The sequence below is a fragment of the Protopterus annectens genome, chromosome 2.part1 (genome assembly GCF_019279795.1).
Source record: "Protopterus annectens isolate FY-2018-M chromosome 2.part1, PAN1.0, whole genome shotgun sequence".
In the NCBI taxonomy this organism is placed as follows: Eukaryota; Metazoa; Chordata; order Ceratodontiformes; family Protopteridae; genus Protopterus; species Protopterus annectens.
Window position 1 is genome coordinate 1,801,166,740 of NC_056729.1, and position 22,743 is coordinate 1,801,189,482.

General features: G+C 43.3%; 1 protein-coding gene across 7 annotated transcripts in view; it reads left to right on the plus strand.

Annotated features, from left to right (window-relative positions):
- Positions 1 to 22,743, plus strand: part of USP48 (ubiquitin specific peptidase 48) — a 3,461,715-nt gene that overhangs the window by 3,056,067 nt on the left and 382,905 nt on the right. For all 7 annotated transcript variants that reach the window (XM_044063244.1, XM_044063240.1, XM_044063245.1 and 4 more), the window contains 2 exons: positions 1,654 to 1,758; positions 1,848 to 2,003. In XM_044063244.1, the coding sequence (XP_043919179.1) occupies positions 1,654 to 1,758; positions 1,848 to 2,003 (261 nt within the window). The remainder of the gene's footprint in view (positions 1 to 1,653; positions 1,759 to 1,847; positions 2,004 to 22,743) is intronic.

The following is a 22,743-nucleotide window of genomic DNA, read 5'->3' on the forward strand; positions in this document are numbered from 1 at the left end:
TTTCTTTAGCTGCCTGCTTCAACTTGTCTCATTTCTATAGGTTTCCTATTGCATTTTATTGTGTATTGAACATTTTGTCATTAATATTCAGATTCTCTTATTTTCGTAGCATGTGCTTGACTTCCCTTTCCTTTATGTTCATTGTGTCTGTGAATTTATGTTTATATACGTAACAATAGCCAGGTAGGCATTTCTATACGACAGTTTTGTTTACATCATTAATCCACACACACTTTGCAACAACAGTTATTTTTTCCCTACATTCATGTCTGTAGTGCATCGTTCCTTTAAGTTAGTCAGTAAATTCTTTGAGTTGTTTCAGATGTACATAAATGCTCAGTTTATTAGAACTTTTTAAAACATTCAGGTATTTTATATTGTTGTCCATGTGGCCATTCTTGCCATCTATCTTATTTTTCTGTCACTATATGTTTGTATTACCTTGACTTCTGTCTTCATTCATGCTTTTTCCTGAATTTTCCCTACCTTTGCTTTCTGACTTCTTTTATTACTTTAACCGCCTGCCTCAGTCTCTGTTTATTTTAAATGGGGGAAGTAACCATACTCTCTTCTTGGGGTGTAGATGTCCCCTTATCTTTCTGCCATATGCTCTTCCCTACTCTTTTCGTATGTTGCCATGCTTCCAGCTGTGTGATTCACTGGTCGTTTTAGGTAGTCCAGTGCTTCCTTCCCATTATCGAACATTTTAACCATCTCCTGTGTTTGTAATCATGAGATTTGCTAGCTATGTCATCCTGCAGTCTCTAAATACTCTCATGGTTGGGATGAGCATTCCTTTTTTGCATGGTTTCTTAAAAGAAATCATAATCTGCGTAATGATAGTCTTTCCCCAATTTTCAACTTTCTCCCTAGTTTTTAAAGTTCCATTAACATTCCCTCCTTCAATTAAAGGTTTGAAACCTTACTGCTGTTTGTCTCAGCAATTTTGACTGCTTCATCTGGCCAGTGCACCATGTAGCTCTTTGTGCATTTTCTATTAGTACATTGTTCTGGATCCCAGTCCATTTACGTAGCAGGTCCATAATGGCCTTTTCACAGTTGGTATCCTTGTACTTTTCTTGGTACTCCATTGATCTTAATATTCTTTTTCCTTGTCCTGTCCTTAGACTGTGGCCCTGACTTCCACTTTCTCATTTCCTGGCAAAATGTCTTATATTATTCCACTATGTTCGTTCAGTTATTTCCTCAGTCCCTTTTCTGTTACGCTATTAAATTGTCCATTACTGACTTTTTGATATCGTTTCGTTTAAGCCATATTTTTTCCAGTATAACTTGTTTGTGCTGCATTTTCTGTGCCCCTGGTTTCTCCGTTTTTAATCTTTTTCCCTTTCTTGGCCATATTCACCCTCCTTATTGTCCTCACATTAGTTTTTTCCTTAACTTTTAATGGGTTATTAGCAATTTCTTCTTAAAATAGTGGAGAGCTTTATGGACTTCACTGCCTTCAACACAGCGTCATACTGGAAGCCCATCTATACTTCTGTTTTGTTCGTTTTTATAAGTAGCGCTGTCTGTAGTGAAGCTATATAAGCTATTTAAATTTTCTTCATATTTTTTTCAAAAGAGAGCTTTTGATTTACCAGTGCAAGTATTTATTTTCATGGTGTATCGCACTTATTGTTCTTTTCAAAGGTGATGAAGGAAGGAGCTCCAGAATTGAATTTAAGTAGTTCTGATCCAGAAGATGAGCGAGAGGATGTTAAGACTGATGGAGAAAAGGACCCAGACTTCCATCAGGTATGGGAACTAAATATATTAAATATGAACATTTCTCTTGTCACATAAATATAAAAAACTATCCTTTTTGTTCTGTTGTCACTTTTTAGACTAATGGTGGAATCAAGCGGCAGAAGCTCTCCAGTCAGAGTTATGTAATATGTCAGCAAACTGGAATCAGAAGAAGTACCCGTCACAGAAAAGTACGAGGAGAAAAGGCTCTTATTGTATCTGCTAGTCAGACTCTGAAAGAACTTAAAATACAGGTGACTAGCTTATTGAAACATGAGAAAATGAAAAGGCATTATGTCTGTTGAGAACAGAGAGTCATAGTGATGTATTTTAAAAATACATTTTCACCATCTAATGCCATTTGTTAAAAAAATTAAGCTGTATATGCCCCTCAGCTAGAAAAAAAATATTTTGCCTTCATAATGATGAGGTGGCTGTGATCCTTCTCAATTTTCAACTGTCAGTAGCACTTAGAAAATCTTCAAGAGTAAAAGTATTTATTTCTCCTTTTAGTTCCATTTTGCTTTGAAATGGCTTCTTCAGTATGTTATTAACTCTGGAAGGAATGCAGTTTTTCAGCTTCTTGCAAACTTTTCATGTCTGTCTGATGGAGCATTCCCTTACCTCTCAGCAGTTTGGTATTTGGATAAAATGTGTGTCAGTCTTATGCATTTCTCATTAACAGATTTGAATTTCTTGGCAGTTCTAGTTTGGATTGCATTTTTGGAGATTGCAAAGAGTTAAAAAAGAGCAAATCTGATTGTGAATGCTCAGTGCAGTAGTAAATGTTGAGATTTTTCCCTTCTGGAATCCTCTACTCAGCACCCTAAAAGTATTCAGTTCTTGTGCCTAGACATTTGTGCACCTCTGCTAGCATATATCATGGTGTCATGTGCCAGGCTAGGGGCACATCCAATCATGTGCTACATATTTGTTTTGCCCTACATAATTCAGATCTCATTTCAAACGTGTATTATTATAGCAATAACTGACGCTGTGGTAATGTTGATTTACCCACGTTGGTGTGGTTTGGTCATGAGGGCGGCCCGAGTGGCCAAACAAAGCCAACCGTGGGTAATCCAGCATTACCCACACCCAGAAGTGGTTATTGTTATATATAATGACATTATTTAAGAAAAAAAAAAATTACTTTTCTTAAATAATGTCATTGTATAATGCCTCCTCGCTGTCCTTCTGCAGCTGTCTGGTATTCTGCGGCAGTTCTGAAGTACTGTGCATGCGAATGTTTATGCAGTACATCAGAGCTGTGGGCAAAAGCAACGGAGGAAGCAAGATCTCCGTCGCTTTTTACAACCTGTCTCGCTATGTTAAAGGATAACATAGTGAGACAGCTTTAAAAAAAGCAACAGAGAATCTCCATTGCTTTTTTAAAGCTGTCTCGCTATGTTAAACCGATTTAACATAGCAAGACAGTTTTGAAAAAAGCAGCGGAGAAAGCAAGATCTCCGTTGCTTTTTAATGTGTCTCGCTATGTTAAATGGGTTTAACATAGCGAGACAGCTTTAAAAAAAGCAATGGAGATGCTCTGTTGCTTTTTCTTTTAAAGTTGTCTCGCTATATTAAACTCATTTAACATAGCAAGACAGGTTGTAAAAAGCAACGGAGATCTTGCATTCTCCGTTGCTGTAAAAAAAAAAAAAAGAGTTATACTAATGGAAAAAGTCTGGGTGACCGGACCTTTTTCCATTACTATAACTCTGATTTACAACGTGCTCGCTGACCAATCAGTGTGCAAATTTTGGAATATTAATTGGGAGGGGGGGTCATTGTATAATGGAAAGTACCTGTTATTAGTGAGTAAACTGTGAACAACAAAGTGTTTCTGTGAATACCATAGCACCAGTGAGGACTTGCAACAGTGCGCCTATATTGCTTAGTAGAGGTATTATGAGTGAACAATTCCCAAAGCTATTGATCCAGTCTACCCATAACAAAAGGCATAAAAAGCTAGAGGTCTAGGTTACCTAATGCAGGGTGGTGTACTTTTTGGTGGGTGGGGGCAGATGTTTCATGTATGTTCATGTAGGTGGGTCTGCTGTGTGGTCCTGAACTATATTCATATAGGTAAGGAATTTAGAAGACAAGCATTTACCATAGCTTACTTCTGCAAATTATATTCCTTTGATGTCTTCTGATGCCTCCTGCAGTCTTTTGGCTGGGGTAAAATCTAGCTTGCACACTTGCACCTATCTTTGTCTGGTAACAAGGGGAGCTAGAGAGGTGGATCAGCAGCCATCTTTGGATGCAAGATGTTTTTTTCCCTTTTGCAATAATAACAGTATGGGGATATATTTGCTGTGGTAGCCCTTGACCAGTCCCAATATCTGAGATTTCATCCCTTCTACAGGGCTGGTGGACACCCTGTGCCTGACATCAGGAAATCTGGGTGTAAAGTTTATTGGCCAGTGCCATGTTTTCAGTTCCTTCTTGCTGTCAGAGCCTGAGACACCCAATTTGTTGTGTGTATCTGTCAGTCCATGCCAGAGAACTTTTAAAGTGTTAAATCCCTCATTGGAGAATCATTTTTCTTTACTTTGTATTGCTTAAATAGATGTTCTCTAAAATAAATACTTGGTTTGAGTGTCGAAAGCAAATTCCACATCAAAACTGCCATGCTATGTCTTTTTTGCTTAGGTCTGGAGAACAATGTGCCAAAATTGTCCCCACTGTACTAATTTTATAGGTTCATAGGTTGGTACTAGGCTGTCAGCCCTAGGGCCTATACAAGCCTAGCCATAACAATTCCCTGGCTATTTCTTCCCACATTATTTACTTTCCTGGACCCCTGTCGAGCAGGGCGACTGAAGTGATCCCTGGGGTGAATTTCCTTTCTCTCATCCAATCGTCAAGGTTCCTCTTGAAGAGGTCCAAAGAGGCACTCTGCTTTACATGTATGGGCAATCTATTCCAGAGTCTGGGGAGTCTCTGGGTCAGGAACCTATCCCTCCAGCATGTTTTGTTTATTGTGATGACAAGGTTTGGATCCCTGGAGCGTGTGGCTCTGAGGGATTGGGATTTCTTTAAGTGTAGCATGTCCAACAGCTCTGGGTTTGACATGGCCTTGTATGTTAAGCAGAGATCGCCTCTGAGTAGACGATATGCGACAGAGTATAGCTGGAGTTTTTTTAAGGCGGTCAGCGTAGGGCATCTGCTTTAGGCCTGTGATTCTTTTAGTGAGGTATTTCTGAGGCCTTTCCAGTTGTTGCAGATGTCTTGAGAGGTGCATACCAAATGGGGCATTGTGTTCTATAATGGGTCTAATGAGGGATGAGTACAGTGGGACAATGACCTCCTTTTTCTGGATGAAAAGCCCTTCGTGATGAGGTGTGCCACATAGAAGGATTTCCTGACTGTTGTGGCGATGTGGTTATCGAAGGTGAGACCACTGTCCACCTGTGTCCCTAAGTCTCTTATCACGCTTTCTGTGTTTAGTGTACTGCCACCTATATGGTAATTCATGGATACATGTTTTTCCCAAAGGGATAACAATACATTTCTTGGCATTGAGCTTGAGCCCATGGCTCTGGCACCAAGCATCTGTTTCTGTAAGGCCCTTTTGTAGAGTATCCACATCATTTGGGGATTCAATAATGGCTCCCAGTTTGCAGTCATCTGCAAACTTTGTTAGCCAGAGTCCCTTAGTGTTGACCTGTACTTCAGAGAAGTAGATGCCAAACAAGAGCGGCCCCAGGACTGAACCCTGAGGTACTCCACTTATCACTTGTCTGGAGCTGGATTTGGAGTCGGCTACTTTTACAGTGTGGGTTCTATCAAGTAAGCCATTTAGCAACCCATTCGGTGACATAGGGATTAATGCCCAACTTAGTAAGTTTATCTATGATTCCAGAGTGTGGGGGATGGTGTCAAAGGCCTTGGCAAGGTCTAGATAGGCTGTGTGGACCACGTTACCCTTGTCCATGGCTCTGGAGACTGATTCAAAGAAGTCAATCAGGTTCAGGAGACAAGATCGGCCCTTCACAAACCCAAACTGGGTGGGGTCCAGTGTTTGAAGGTTGCCAATGTCTTTGTTTATAAGTTCCATGATAATACGCTCCATGGCCTTGCAGATGAGGCTTGTCAGACTGATGGGACGGTAGTTTCCGGGATCCAAGGTGGATCCCCCTTGTGGATTGGGATAACTGTAGCTCTGTGCCACTCAGTGGGCACGAAACCTGAGGTGAGGCTATGATTAAACATGACACTTAGGTGAGGTGCCAGTTCATATTGTAGTTCATGTAGTACACAGCCCGGGATGTCATCTGGTCCCATGGATGCTGTATTCTTGGCTTTAGAGAGTGCGTTTTGTACCTGTGTGGCCGTTATTACTGGAATTTGGCAATCTTCCGGTATTGAGATGGGCCATTTAGGGGTGAGAGGGGGGTGAAGTTGGCACTGAATCGATCTGCCAGGATATTGGCAATATCCTTCGGATCAGTATATTTAATGCCATTCTGTTTTAGCTCAGAGCAGATCTGAGCATTGCCATTTAGATTCTTGACATAGTTATAGAATGCTTTGTGGTTGTCTTTGGAATCTTTGGCAATTTTATTCTCGTAACTAGCTTTGGAGGATTTTTGCATCCTGGGATTTTCCTCTTTTCTGCAAAAGTTTCTTCCTTTTGTTGTAAAGTTTGTTTATGGCAGGGGACCACCAGATTGGCTTCCTTTTTTTGGATGAGAGCATTTTAGTTCTATTTGGGATGGCACGATTCATGCATGAGTGGATGTGCTCGTACAGTGCCTTAGTGTAGGATTCAGCAGTTGAACTTTCAGTTCCCGTCTGCATGGGTGTCATGAAGTTCGTCACTTCTGACTTGAGTAGCATGAAGTTGGCTTTGGAGAAGTTTTTTATGGTGGTTTCTTTACTGGGGGGGTGGGAGTGGGATGTGGATGTTAAGGGTGATTAGCTTATGGTCAGACCTGACTAACGAGGGGGTGACCATAGGTATGGAGCATTGATTTCCCATGTTGGTAATGACCAAGTCTAGGATATTGAAGCCCCTGGTGGGACTATGGATTAGTTGATCTAGGGCGTTGGAATTTATGAATTCCAAGAACCGTTGCGCAAAGGTGTTGGGACATGAGTAGTTTTCCCAGTTAATGGCAGGGTAGTTAAAATCACCCAGTATTAGGGTGTTTGGTTCTATCTTAATATTTTCCAGTATGTTTAGAAAGGTGTAGTGAGAATCTTGGGGTATGGTGGGGGATCTGTAGCAAGCTACATTTTGGATTGCAGTCTTACCTAGTGTTAGTTGCACTTGGAGAATTTCAGGCACATTGTGTTGGCCAACTAGCCTGGTGGTGTGAATATCCTTGGTGAATATTGACACTCCTCCACCTTTAGTGTTTCGGTCCTAGTTTGGTGGCCGAAAAGTGTGGTAAGTGTTGTAGCCTGGTATTGCAGGGGTGCTCTCTGGAGCCTTGAACCAGGTCTCAGTTACTGCACAGATATCGATGTTCTCCATTTTTAGGAGTGCCTCGAGAGAGTGCATTTTGAGGTTTAGACTTCTAGCATTGAATAGCATTACCTTCAGATTTTGCATGCTTGTACCTGTTATGGTGGTGGTTTTGTCCTTTGAAGTTTGCCTAAAAAAGGCACTATAGGGGTGGCAAGAGCCTTAGCCAGTAACCTGAATCCCAGGGGCGACAGGTGCAGACCATCTCTGGCAAAGCATCGTGGTCTGTCAATCATGTCATCCCAGGCAGACAGATACTGGATCCCCTTTGAATGACACCATAAGCTTAGCCAATTATTGAAGTCAATCATTTTATCCTTATATTGTGGTATAATTCTGGGCGAAGGCAGGATGCTACTCAGGGCTAGGGTCATACCTGCTTGGGCCACATGATCCGAGAGCTCTTCCATGTCTCTTTTCATGTAGTCCAGGGAGGTGCTCAAGTCATTCACTCCAACATGGGCAATGACAGAGTCATATTTGTACTTGTTGTGGAGTGACTTGAGTGCATGCGTTATGTGGCGGATCCTGGCACCCAACAGGCAGCTGACTGTAATTTTCTCCTTATTCAACCTGGTGAGAGGGACATCAGTGTGCCGGACTATAGAGTCCACCTATGACTAAAGTGTTAGGTACATTGTCTTGCCTTAGGGGCTGTTGCTGGGTGGCACACTGGTGTTGTGAACTATGTGACACATTGGTTGTGATTGGTGTTTGTTTGCGTTTCAGCTTCAGAGGTCTTTGTTGCTTAGGCAGGTTACAGTTAAGGGCCTCTGCATATGTGAATTTAGTGTTGCTATATGTGGGTGTTGGTGGTGCGGGTTTAGAAGGTCTATGTGTTGCTTGAGGTGTAGTGTGGGTGTTAACCTTCTCCTCTTGACTGTTTAGCACAATCTTGGGTGGAGAGAGCTTTGCTTCCATTTTGGCTATGTAAGTGCATCTCTCACAGGTTGTAGTGTTGGGTGATAGGAGGAGAGGGTTGTCTGTGTACATGAGGCAATTGCTGCATTGCCCCAGTATGCCCAGATTCACCAGGTGGACAGGAGAAATCACCGGAAGCTGACCCTTGGACATGCCTGGTTTGGGGCTTTTTTTTTTTCTTTGTAAAGTATAGGAGCTGTTTCCTTAGCAAGGTACTTTGCAATTATAGGCTGTTTAGTGCCTACTATTAATTTCTCCTTTTAATAGTCTAATTGCATCCTTAGACAAAGAAAAGGGGGCACATGGGAGAATCACTTGCTATAGATCTGCCATTTCTGTTAACTTCAACCCCTCTCTTAGATGAAGCCCATACTTATGATTGACGAAGATGAGATGCTTTCACAGTCCCCTCTGGTGACTGAGTCTGTGGCTGAAGAAGCCTCTCTTGAGATAATTTTGGAGTCTGATATGCCAGCAGCCTTCTTGGGTTGAAGGACTTGGGTTGTTGGTTGGGTTTGGAGTCACTTTGCTTTTGAAGCTCAACACCAGAGAGGGAGAGCTGAATCCCCCAAATCATAGTGGAGTCATCCACGGATCAAGCTTAGGCCATGGCCGCCTTTCTACCACCTGACCCAACAAGGGCCAGGGTTAAGAAGGTTGCTTCCAGATTGCCACAGACTAGGTCTTGTGGCTCCCAACATCACCGGGCCTACCAGCAGGATCTACTCATACTGGCTGAAGACCTTATATAACATTTGAGATCTAAGCAGCACAGTTTTGCCAGAACCCCTGCTACAGGATCATCTTGTAGGAAAAGAAAAGGGGGACATTTCCACCTGGATTCCACTTACTCCTGTAACTGACAATAAATTTCCATTGGTTTATATTCTGATTCAGAGTCTGCAGAAAATCTTACCTCAGCTTTACCTCCTAAGGATTTCACTCTTGGGGAGACACTCCACAAAATGAGGGAGTAGTTCTTTTGGCAGGTTTGGGACTACCATCAATCTAAGAAGAATGTTAGAGAATTTTAGAATTCACATAGCATAAACCTGTGGGTATTCCTTCATCACTAGAGGTAGTGAATGATGTCATGCTTGACTCTTCCCTGCCGTCTGACTCCCAACCACTTGTTCTCAGGATGCCAGACTATTCCTGAAGTGGTGTCCCAGGGTCCCAAAGGAGCTAAAGACAGTGTCTCTCAGAACCCTTTGCAAAATGTGAAATAAAGTAAGACCCTTGACAGATTTGGCAAAAAAGTGTACACTTCTGTCACCCTGGCCTTGAGTGCTTTCAGTTGCCAGTTTCTTATGGTTGTTTCATCACACTTTTGGACCAGATGAAGTAGAAACTGAAGATGATGGTGGACTGAGTTCTCACTAAAGAATTTCTTGAGCCTTACATCTCTTGTTCCTAGGTTGCTAAGGATTCTTTGCATTGTGGCTTTGATGCTCTATAAGCATCAAGCAGGGCAGCTGCCTCTGGGTCAGTCATTCGTAGGCATGACTGGTTAAGGGAGCAGGTCTATACCACAGCATGTCAAATCTGAACTCTTGGCTGCACCTCTGGACCAAGAGTTTGTTTAAAGCTAAAGCCATATTCAAACAGTGGATGACAAGGCTAAATCGCTGCAAACTATTAAAGACTTTTTGCAGATTCATCCTCCTAGATTTAGTAGGAATTGCCCTTCCAAGTCCTGGTCTTGTCTTTCCTCTCATCCCAGGGAAAAAGAGTTAGAAGGACCAGAAGGGACAGACAAGAAAAACAGCATAAAATGCATCAGCCTTACTAAGGAAGCAGGCCTAGTGGGGCCCAATAGGGAGCAGCCATGATTTAGCTGAGCATCTCCTTATCCAACACCCCCCCCAAAGTTCCACCCCAACCCTTCCCTCCCTTGTTCAATCCAGTCTTCCTTCCCCTAAATCTTCAAAACTAGGAGTGAGCCTTTCTCTATTCTTAAAAGAATGGACAAACATTACTCAGGGCAAACTGATCTTAAATATAGTAAAATCAGGCTACAAACTGCAGTTTTCCTCTCTCCCAAAACCATTAGGTATTCCTTCAATTCCAAAAGGTTACCTGCAGAATGCTTTTACTCTGGTAGATCTGTTGCTAGTTCACAGTTTCATAGAATTAGTCCCCCCTAAATGAAAGGGGCACAGTCATATCTCTCAACCTCTTAGTGCAAGAAATCGGAACAAAGCCATAAATAAAAGTGGGACAGATGCAACCATATAGCCAAACTGGAGGCTAAGCTCTCTCAACTCAGTACTGGCATAACCAGTCAGGAGGAGAAGGAAACCACACTCACTACAATTCCAGTCTCACATAGACCTACCACGACAGCAAACCAAACACATAATCACACAAAAACATACTCGGAGGCTCTAAATAAAGATCTGCCGAAGCAGCAGAGACCTCCAAAGCAGACACCCAAGCAGTCGCTACCCCAAAACAAAACACGTGCAACACATATCTCACAAAGCCAGCGTGCCGAACAGTCACAGCCCTTAAGACTAAACAACACACCTGATACACTTGTAATAGGTGACTCTATCGTCAGGCACACTGACGTCCCGCTCACCAGGCTGAACAAGGAGAGGGTCACGGTGAGCAGCCTGTCGGGCGTTAGGATCCGCCACATAACACAAGCACTCAGGTCACTCCAAGGCAAGTACAAATATGACTCTGTCATTGTCCATGCTGGTGTAAATTACCTGAGACGTACCTCCCTGGACTACATGAAAAGAGACATAAAGGAGCTCTCTGAGCATGTAGCCCAGGTCGGTATGACCCTGACCTTGAGTAGCATCTTACCCTCACCAAGAATGATGCCACAGTATGAAGACAAGATGATCAATTTGAACAATTGGCTTAAGTACTGGTGTCATTCAAAGGGGATCCAATGCCTGTCAGCTTGGGATGATATGCACGACAAGCCACGATGCTTCGCTAGGGACGGCTTGCACCTGTCACCCCTGGGCTTTCGGATATTGGCAAAGGCTCTTGCTACCCCCATAGTGCCTTTTTTAGGCAAGGCTCAAAAGACAAACCTACCTCCATAGGTATCACAAGGGATAAGAAACTAAGAGTAATGCTACTCAACGCCAGAAGTCTAAACCTCAAGATGCACGCACTCGAAACTCTCCAAGCATGGAGAACATCGATATCTGTGCAGTAACAGAAACCTGGTTCAGGGCCCCCGAGAGCACACCAGCACTACCAGGTTATACCTCATACCATGCTTTTCTGCCCCAAAACTTGGACCGAACCACAAAAGGAGGGGGAGTATCGATATTCATCAAAGATACCCACACCTCCAGGTTGGTGGCAAAGCACGAAGCATCAGAGACTATCCATGTGCAACTAACAGTGGGTAAAACTGCCTTCCAGTTTATAGCCTGCTACAGACCACCCTCCCAAACCCAGGAACCCCACTCGGCCTTCCTGAGAACGCTGGAAAATATGAAGGTCTCTCCAAACACCATTATATTGGGCAACTTCAACTACCCAAACATAGACTGGGAGCATTACTCTAGCTCCAACACCCTAGCCCAAAAGTTCCTAGAATTTATAAACTCAAATGCTATGGAACAACTTGTTACCACTCCCACAAGAGGGGAAAACATACTGGACCTGATCATCACCAACATGGGGACTCTATGCTCCAGGCCAGAAGTGTATCCCTCACTGGTAAGATCAGACCATAAACTAATCTCACTGGATATTCACATCCCGATCCCACACCCTGCCAAGAAAACCACAGTGAAAAACTTCTCTAAAGCAAATTTCACACTCCTCAAAACTGAGGTGGAATCCTTCAAAGCCCCCGGGCCTGTGGAAAATATGGCCCAGACTGCAGAATCCTTTATAAACGCATTCTATGAACACCTTCAGGAATGCATGGATCATGCGATCCCAAATAAAACCAAGACCCAATCCTCCAAAGGCAGACGTCCTGTCTGGTGGACCCCAGCCATAAACAAACTATACAATAGATGGAGGAAGCTACTAAATGATAGAGCAAAATCCCAGAAAGGGAAGGCATCACTGATCAGTATTAGCAAAAAACTACGGGCACACATAAAATTGTCTAAGGCCAGCTTCGAGAGAAAAATTGCACAGGACACTAAGGATAATCACAAGGCTTTCTTTAGTTATGTTAGGAACCTGGGTGGTAATTCCCAGATATGCTCAGAATTAGTCCAAAATGACAAAAAATACACCGAACCCACAGACATTGCCAACATCCTAGCTGACAGGTTCAGCGCAAACTTCTCCCCACCACCAAAAGGGCAAATATCTATCCCAGCAGAGTGCTTGCCCCCCTGACATCTCAGATGCTCAGGTAAGAGCCGTCCTCTCCAAAGCAAAAAACACAGCATCAATGGGACCAGACAGTGTCCCGGGCTGCGTCCTACATGAACTCCAAGAAGAGCTAAACCCAAACATAAAACTACTGTTCAATCTCAGCCTTACTACAGGATATGTGCCCAAAGAGTGGCGTACAGCAACAGTGGTCCCTCTCCATAAAGGTGGTGCCTCAACGGATCATGGAAACTATCGCCCCATAAGCCTGACTAGCTTGGTCTGCAAAGCTATGGAAAGGATCATCATGGGACCTCATAAATAAAGATATTGGGGACCTACAAACACTGGATCCTACCCAGTTCGGCTTTGTTAAGGGCAGATCCTGCCTCTTTAAACCTGGTTGATTTGTTTGAAACAGTCACCAAGGCCATTGACGAGGGGAAGGTGGTCCACACAGCCTACCTGGACCTCGCAAAAGCCTTCGATACAATACCCCACTCGGGCATTATAGATAAGCTCACCAGCTTAAATATAAACCCCTATGTCACTAGATGGATTGCAAATTGGCTCAAGGACAGAACCCACATGGTTAGAATTGCTGGAGCCATGTCAGACTCCAAACCAGATGTTCTTCATTCCACATTGCTGCAGTCCTAACTATTGGGTAGTCCGCTGTCCAGTCGGCCCGAATACCAAAGTATATGGCTGACGTCGGTCAGGGCGCATTAGACTGACGTCAGTATGTCAGGGTACTAATGCGCATGACCGACGTCATATCCTCAGTCTTTTTTGCCGCATGGTCCGATGCAGAAGCAATTTTGCGAGTGCAGGTTGGCGTTCTGAAAGTATCTGAAGCCAGAGTTTCAGACCGAATCAAAGTTGGCTAAGTACCCGCTAGAATATTTTGGTTTTTTCTTGCCTCAGTTTTTAACCGGATGTCAGAAAAAGTGAATAACTGTATTTCTTGTGGGAAACAGATACCGCATAGGGATTACCATACTTTGTGTATACCTTGTTTAGGGCCTGAGCACGACGTTGTTGGATGCCGCTCTTGTGCTAGGTTTAACAAACGCACTATTAAGAGAAGGTTAGACTGTGCCAGGTTAGTGTTTGGGAAGCGTTGTAACTATAAAATGCCGTCGGATGCTCCGACGCCGGCTTCGGCTAAAAAACGCAAGGACAAAACAGCAAAGCCTAGAGTGGAAGAACCGACAGTCCCAGACGTCGGTTCTTTAGAGGGCTCAGTGGAGCCGGAGGTTTTGCCAGGTGTTTCTTTGGAGTCTCAGGGAGAGACTTTACTGTTACAGGATGTTTCCTCTCAGGAAGTAGGCCAGGCTGAGGGGGCTTCTCAGGTGGCTGTTCTTCCCTCTCTTCCTAAGGTGGTTAGAGCCTCCTTCTGTTTCCAAGGCTTCTTTGAGGGCAGGCCAAGTTTTGCTTCAGTGGGGGTTTCTCCTAGTGCTTCAGGGTCTTTGCCTAAGAAACATATGCTTAAAATGGCAGAGGATTTGATTACTATGATAAGGGTTCTATGCCCCTCCTGATAAGAGGCCTAGGGTGGAACCTGAGTTTGAGAGTTTTGAGCAGTGCTCGAGGCTTCTGAGTCTTCGGCTGAAGACTTGCAGGAGTACCTCCTTATTCTGATTCTGATGTGGATGATTCTACCCCTTCAGCTTCTCCTCCTGAGGATTTTTCATTTTCAGAGACTTTGCATTCCATGAGGGAGCATTTTAAATGGGAAGGTCAAGATTTCTCTGATTCCAGGAAAAGGCTTAGGGAATTCTTGTTTTACCCCAGCATAGGCCTTTAGCTATACCTCCTGTTTTGAATGTGGTGGAAGATGTTTTTGCAGAGGCTTCCCTGAATCCTGATTCTTTGCCTCCTGCCCCAGTTAAACCGGATAGGTATTATAGGGTGCCTGAAGCTCATAAGTATCTTTTTAAGAGTCCTAGGGCAGACCCGGAAACTGTCTCTCAGGGGCCCAAAGGTGTGAAGGCCTCAGTTGTTAAAAATCATGTCCCTCCTGATAAAGAGGCAAGGGCTTTGGATAGATGGGGAAAGAAAGTGTATACTTCTTCCACTTTAGCCATGAGGGCGTTGAATTGTCAGTTTCACATGTTGAAATATCAGAATTATCTTCTTTCACAGTTGAAATCCAAGGTGGATGCTTTGGCGGAAGGTATTCAGTGTAAAGAGTTGCAGGATTTAGTTCATGTGTCTGAACAGGTGGGTAAACATTCCCTGCAATGTGGTTTTGATGCTGTGCAGGCCTCCTCCAGGGTGGCTGCCACTGGTTCTGTTCTTCGAGGCACGCCTGGTTAAGAGATCAGAATTTAGCTGAGCATGTTAAGACAAGGATTTTGGATGCTCCTTTACAGTCTGATGTGTTGTTTGGTTCGCCTGTGGAAGCAGTTTTGAAGAAAATGGAGGACAAGGCTAAGTCTATGCAAACTGTTAAAGATTTTTTGCAGGTGCAGCCTCCAAGTTTAGTAGAAATTGGCCTACTAAGGGATGGACTTATCCTGCTTATGATTCCCAGTCTAGGGGTAGGTCTAGACGTGGTAGGGGCAGAGCTCAGGGTTCTTTTAGGCCTAGGACAGGGAGTTCCCCTGCTCAGACTTCTGGTGAGGGCAGGGGTCAGTCCTTTCGTAAGCAGACCCAATGACCTACCTTTTCCGCTGCCAGTACATTCTCGCCTGGCAGCACCTTTGGGAGGAAGGCTGTCTCTTTTCAAAGAAAATTGGGATTTAATTACCCAAGACAGATGGGTTCTGGATATTATTCACCACGGTTACAGGTTTTATTTCCATACCTTGCCTCCTTTCAAAGGCATGCCAGACATTCCTCCTTTTCAAAGGACAGAGGCTCACAAGCAAATTTCTCTGTTGCTCCAAATAGGGGCCATTCAGTCAGTTCCTGTGCCGGAAAGGGGCCTAGGATTTTATTCTCGCCTGTTCCTAGTACCAAAGAAGGGGAACACGTGGAGACCAATTCTGGATTTATCTATCCTCAACACTTATCTGGACATTCCCAAGTTCAAAATGTTGACATTACAACAGCTTTTACCTCTGCTGGGCAAAGATCACTGGATGGTAACTTTAGATCTCAAGGAAGCTTACCTTCATGTGCCAATCAGACTAAGTTGCAGGAAGTATCTGCGTTTTCGAGCTGGAAATTCTCATTATCAGTTCTCTGCATTGCCCTTTGGCTTATCTACTGCGCCCAGAGTATTCACAAAGGTTCTGGCTCCAGTGATAGCTTACTTCAGGCTAAAAGGAATCCAAATCTATCCTTACTTGGACGACTGCCTGATTCTGGCTCAAGAAAAAGAAGATCTTCTACAGCATCTGGAATATGTCATAGCAGTGCTAAGATGCCTAGGGTATTCTGTGAACGAAATAAAGTCCAGTCTAGTACCCTCTCAAGACATGTGCTTTCTGGGTGTGAGACTGAATACAGCAGCCCAGATGGCCTTTTAACCCTGGACAAACAAAAGAATCTTTCCAGTTACTTCCATCATCTATCTCTTCAGTCCGGGCTGACTGCAAGGACAGTCCTTCAAGCCTTAGGGTTCATGGCATCTTGTATTCTGGTGCTTCCCAATGCCAAACTGCATATGAGGAAGCTACAATGATATCTCAAAAATCTGTGGACACAGCACTGCCAGGATTTGGACACTGTCATTCAAATAATACCTTGCATTCAAAAGGAATTTTTGTGGTGGGCTCAGGAATGTCACCTAAACAAGGGACTCTCTGTGACCAGGCCAGAGGCAAGTCAGATTCTAACGACAGATGCCTCAGATGTTGCTTGGGGAGCTCATCTAAATGGAAAGTGGATACAAGACAAGTGGCCTGCCAGACTACAGCATCTACATATCAACATGAAAGAGATGTTAGCAGTTCAGTTTGCATTAATTGCTTTCAAAGAGTTACTTCTTCCAGGGCAGGTGTTGATTCTAACAGACAACACAACTGTCATGTGGTACATCAACAAACAAGGGGAACACATTCTTACCCATTGTGCAGGCAAGCAATGATTTTATGGGAGACTGCGCCACTCTGCAACTAACTCTTCAGGCAAGGTTTCTGCCGGAGCACAGAACTCCTTAGCAGATGTATTAAGCAGACAAATCATGGATCCCCACGAGTGGAAACTGGATCTTCATGTATTTCAAAATTGACAGTGTCATGGGGAACTCCAGACATAGATCTGTTCGCTTCTCCACTAAACCACCAGCTGCCAAAGTTTTGCACGAAGGGATTTCATCACACAGCTTGGAAAGTGGATGCTCTTTCTTTCAGTTGGAAAAATCTTCATGTGTATGCCTTTCCACCTCTGCCTCTTCTTCCAAAGGTGCTTCTAAAGGTCAGACAAGACAAGCCAAGGATGATTTTAATAGCTCCAGATTGGCCTCGCAGCACTGGTACCCATTACTGAGGAGTCTGGTAAGGAAGCCTCCATGGCCTTTACCCTTGATTCCACACCTGTTGTCTCAGAGGGACGGTCATCTGCTCAATGTCAAGCTTCACTCTCTACATCTAACAGCCTGGCATATTCTGTTTTGAAAGACAGCAGGTCTCTGCTTCCTCAACAAGTTTTAAATGTGATTATGGAAGCCAGAAGACCTAGTACAAGGAAAGTGTACGCAGAAAAATGGAAGAGATTTTTGTTTTGGAGTGCAGCAAACAATTTGGAGATTACTGAGCCAAATTTGAGTGTGGCTCTTCAATATCTTACTGAGTTACTGGACAAAGGTTTGTCTTTCTCTTCCATTAAGATTCATGCTGCAGCAATTTCAGCTCACTATGATTGTGACCCACCATTGTTTTCGCATCCTTTGTTCAAGCAATTTCTTAGAGGGGCAAAGAATATAAGACCCCCCGTAGAGCTCCTACTCCTGCTTGGGATCTCAATTTTGTGTTGGAGAAACTTACTCTACAACCTTTTGAGCCTGCGGCTACTGCTGAATTGAAATACTTGTCATGGAAGACTGCTTTTTTGTTGGCCATTACTTCTGCAAGAAGGGTTTCTGAGTTGCAGGCCCTTATGGCAGTGGAGCCTTTTTGATTTTTCATAAGGATAGGGTATTTTTACGCACTAATCCTTCCTTTATGCCTAAGGTGGTTTCTAGTGTGGCTTTAAACCAAACTATTCATTTGCCTACCTTTTATGCAGATCCCCAAAATAAAGGGGAAAAGATTTTGCACACTTTAGATGTACACAGGCTATTGTGTTATTATTTGAGCAGGACTAAGGATTTTAGGCAGTCTCAGCAGTTGTTTGTTTCTTTTGCTTTGAGTTCAAAGGGCAAGCCTGTGTCAAAACAAACTATTTCTAGGTGGATTGGGTGTTGCATTACATTTTGTTATTCCCATCATGGCAAGGAGATTCCAGCTGGGATTAGGCCTCATTCCACTAGGGCTACTGCCACTTCCACAGCATTTCTACGGGGTGGCAACTAAGGATATTTTGGAGGCAGCTACTTGGAGTTCAGTGCATACTTTCTCTAAGCATTATCACCTTCCTCTCTACTCTAAGTCTAGGGCTGGTTTTGCCACAGCTATTTTGCAAGGCATGTTGTCAGTTCCTGCTTCCTTATGATTTGCCAGCCTCCCTTACCTCTGCTTTGGGATTCTACCCAATAGTTAGGACTGCAGCAATGTGGAATGAAGAACATAGTACAGTTTTGTACCTACCATAAATGTAGATGTTCGAGGATCCACATTGCTGCAGTCCAATTTACCCTCCCTCCTTCCCCTCTGTGTTTAGGGGTGGTTGTGTAGGTGAGGTTATATTCTGCTAATTATGTATATATTGTATATATATTTTTTGCTGCAGGTATTTTGGGAGTTTTTGTTTTTGGCCTTATCTTTTCAGGGTCTTCTGACATCTGGGGCAAGAAAAGACTGAGGATATGACGTCGGTCATGCGCATTAGTACCCTGACGTACTGACGTCAGTCTAATGCGCCCTGACCGACGTCAGCCATATACTTTGGTATTCGGGCCGACTGGACAGCGGACTACCCAATAGTTAGGACTGCAGCAATGTGGATCCTCGAACATCTACATTTATGGTAGGTACAAAACTGTACTTTACAAGTGGTGTCCCACAAGGCTCAGTCCTGGGACCTCTCTTGTTCGGTATATATTTCTCGGAGGTACAGGCCAACACGGAAGGACTGTGGCTGACCAAGTTCGCAGATGACTGCAAACTGGGTGCCATAATCGACTCTCCAGCCGACACAAGCATCCTCAAAAAGGGCCTCATAGAAACAGACAACTGGTGCCAGAGCCATGGCCTCAAGCTAAATGCCAAAATGTGTATAGTCATCCCCTTTGGCAAAAACAAAGTGCCCACAAATTACCACATAGGTGGTAATCCATTAAGTACAGAAGAAGTAATTGGGGACCTGGGGACCTAAGTTGATAGCAATCTCTCATTTGACAACCACGTGGCCAAAGTGGTTAGAAAAACATTTTATATAGCCCACCTAATCATGAAGGGATTCACATCTAGATCAGGGGAGGTCATCGTGCCTCTTTACTCATCCCTCATCAGGCCCATAATTGAGTACAATGCCCCATTTGGGATGTACCTTACCAAACACCTGCAGCAACTGGAAAGACCCCAAAAGTACCTCACCAAGAGGATCAAAGGGCTCAAACAGATGCCATATGCTTCCCGGTAAAAGAAACTCCAGCTCTACTCAGTGGCATACCGCCTGTTCAGAGGCGATCTGTGCCTGACGTATAAAGCCATGTCCAACCCGGAATTAATGTACATGCTGCACCTCAGAAAATCCAAATCCCATCGAGCTACGCGCTCGAGAGACTTGAACCACAGCACTGAAATAAATAGAACATGCTGGAGGGACAGATTCATAACCCAGAGGCTCCCTTCACTCTGGAATAAAATCCCAGTCCAGGTTAGGCAGAGTCCCTCATTGACTCTCTTCAAGAGGAATCTTGATGAGTGGATGGGAGATCGTAGTCACTTCTGTGTCACTGTTAGACAGAGGCACAGTATACTAACCTCGAAAAAGGGCATAGCAAAATAAATTTAAAATGGGTGGCGAAAGTCAAACACATTCTGGCTAGGCTTATAAATGCCCTAGGGCAGATAGCCTAGTATGAACCTATAAATAGGGTCAATTTTTAAGTATTGCTCTTACAAACTTAGTAAGTTGATAAAATAACAGGTTTTGCATTAGCATGAATTTTATGAAGGATATGAAGTCTGAAACTCAAATGTCTGTCATTATTTTCTAACTGCAATATGTCATCTTTCATAATTTACCACTAATTTGCCAGAAAACCACAAGTGTATGAAAACAGGCCAAAATCTGGACATATTGTGGAAATCTGTACAGTTGAGAGGTATGGGTACAGTATATAAACCAAGACTTTTCTATGTTCCATGAAAAGGAGCCTCAAAGCCTTTCATGGATCTTTCAAAACTAAACAAGTTTATGCTGGTTCTCTGGTTCAAAATGTTAATTCTTCAAAAACTTTTCTTCATGCTCTTCCCTGTGTTGTTCATGGTCACTTTAGATCTAAAAGATGCTTACTTCTGTGTTCCCATTGCAAAAGGCCATATGAGGTATCTGCACTTCAGATAAGGTAGGAAACACTGTCAATTCTATTCTCTACTCTTTGGCTTGACTACTTCATCCAGAGTTTTTACAAAGTCTCTGGCCCCAGTAATTGCCTTCTGCAGGGCAAAAGACATGTAGATTTACCCCTATCTGGACAACTACCCTTTTCAGGCAAATTTTGTCAAGGTTTTGTAGTCTTCTGTTTAACTGAGAATGTTTTCTGAAATCTGGGACTCACTCTCAATTTAAAGAAGTCCTGTGTGACACTGTTATTTTAACTAATGTTTCTAGAAGCTGTGTTAGTTACAAAAAACTAAATGGTTTTCACAGTGGAGGAAAAAGTTTTTTCTGACCCAGTACTTTTCCATTCCCTTCTTGGTCAGATAGCCATCTCAGCAAGGGAAGTCCTGAGAGTTTTGGAATATATGGCTTTGTATATCCTGATGATTCCACTGGTGTAATTGCTCATGAGAAAGATGCAGTGGTACCAACACAGACATTCTCTCAACCACAAGATACAGCTCCTCCATTGCTTAAAAAGTTGTTAGTGTAGTGGATCCAGGCCTGCATCCTAAGCAAAGGAGTTCCTTTTAAAATCCAGCCACAAAATCAGATCCTAACCACAGATGCTTCAAATCTGACATGGGACCACACAATTTGAAAGCCTTCATGTATAGGAGAAATGGAACCAAGCCTGCTTAACAAAAAAAAAAAATCTGAAATGAGATGTTTGTAGTTTTAAAAGGATTGTTGGCTTTCGAGAAACTCTAGAAACCAGGAGTACACTTAGTAGTGACAAGCAACACCACAGTGATGTGGTATATAAATGGTGAGGAACACATCTGATTGCCCAGTACCTGCAGGTGAAAAACAGCCTTATAGCAGGCCACCTCAGCAGGTCATAGACGGATGCTCATGAGTGGACTTTAAGCAGCAACATTTTTATGCAGGTAATGCAAAAACGGTCTCTCTCACAATTAGACCATTTTGTCACTAAACAAAACAGGCATTTAGAAAATATTTTGCACAAGGGCCCCAGACCTGTAGGAGGGGAGGGACATCAGCTCCTTTTAATGAATAGGTCTGTTTCTACATACCTTCTTTCCCATGCCTTTCATCCCAGGGCATTACTGAAGATCGGGGGGGAGGGGGATCTTAATAGCACCTTTTTGGCCAATTCAGCATTGATTTCCTCAGTTCCACAGCCTGAGAAAGCAAGAACCTTGGCTGCTACCTCAGAAGGTGAATATGTTAACCCAGAAAAAAGGGGAACTGTAATACACCCCAACCTGAGCACCTTGACATGACAACATGGATGATTTAATTCTTTCCTGTCAAGAGATTTCTTTCAATGCAGGATATTCTGGTTATTTTGAAGAGGACCAGAAAAACAAGTCATAGAAAATTTTATATATCAGAATAGAAGTGATTTACTGTTTGGTGTCATTCAAAATGTCAGCTGCAACTAACTGTAAAACTACCCCTGCTGTTAGCATATGTAGCTGAATTATTTAACTGCGGACTTTCTCATTAGTCAAAGTTTATGTATCAGCCATTTCTGCCTACTTTCCTATGCAGCCACTTCTTTTTTCTAACTCCCTTTTGAAACAATTTCTGAAGGACATCATCTGCCTCATGTCTCACAGAAGAATACTTTCTCCTTCATCGAATCTCAGTTTTGTTTTGGCGAATCTTACCCTAGCACTTTTTGAACCTGCAGCCACTGCTGACATTTAGTTTCTTTCCTGGAATTTTGCTTTTCTAGTGGTTATTGCCTCAGCCAACAGGGTCTCAAATTACAAGCCCCAATGCACATTCAGCCCTTCTTGATCTTCTACACTGTCAGGGGGCCACCCTCAGAACAAAAACCTCCTTAATGTCTAAGGTGGTCAATGAAGTATCTTTGAATCACTCTGTACACCTTCCTACCTTCTTTCCTAATCCTCAAAACAGGGCAGAGCATATTCTTCTTTCCCTAGGTGTTTATACATAGCTTAGGTATTACCCTGTCAAAACCAAGAGCATTAGGAAAGCAGATCAACTTTTTGTGGTCTTTGGTAGCAACATAATAGGAAAGCCTGTAAAGAAGCAAACCATTTCCAAATCTTTTCAAGCTGCATTACCTTTTGTTACAGACTACTCGGTAAATTACCTCCTGAGCACATCATAGTGCTGCTTCTGCTACCGCTTTACTGAGGGTGGGCTGGAGTGGGGGTCCCATCAAAGAAATCATGGAAGCTACTATCTGGTCTCTAGCCAAACCTTTACCAAGCTGCTGTCTTCCATGGCATTCTGGCTTCATTATAATCTGTTTCCAATCACCCACTTTCTTGCTTTGGGATACCTTCTATATTTTTATTACTGCAGTAGTGAGATGTGATGAACATGATGTAGTTGTGTCTCCTTATTGTAAATGTAGATGTTAGTGTCTTCACTGTTACAGTGTTCTTTCCCACCATCCTTCCCTTTCAGTAGCCCCCAGGGGTGCTCCTTTCCCTTAATCCTCAGGATTAAGCTCCCCTTCATTAGTTTACATGTTCAGATTCCCCCTATTCAGGGGTCCATTAGGAACAAATTGAGTGCTTTGTGCTCCTGGCCTTGAGGTGATAGTGTGGGACTCCAGTTCTGCAGGGTAAGAAAGTCCTGAAAACATGGCACCACCGCATGACCCTTATATCCATATGTCCTTA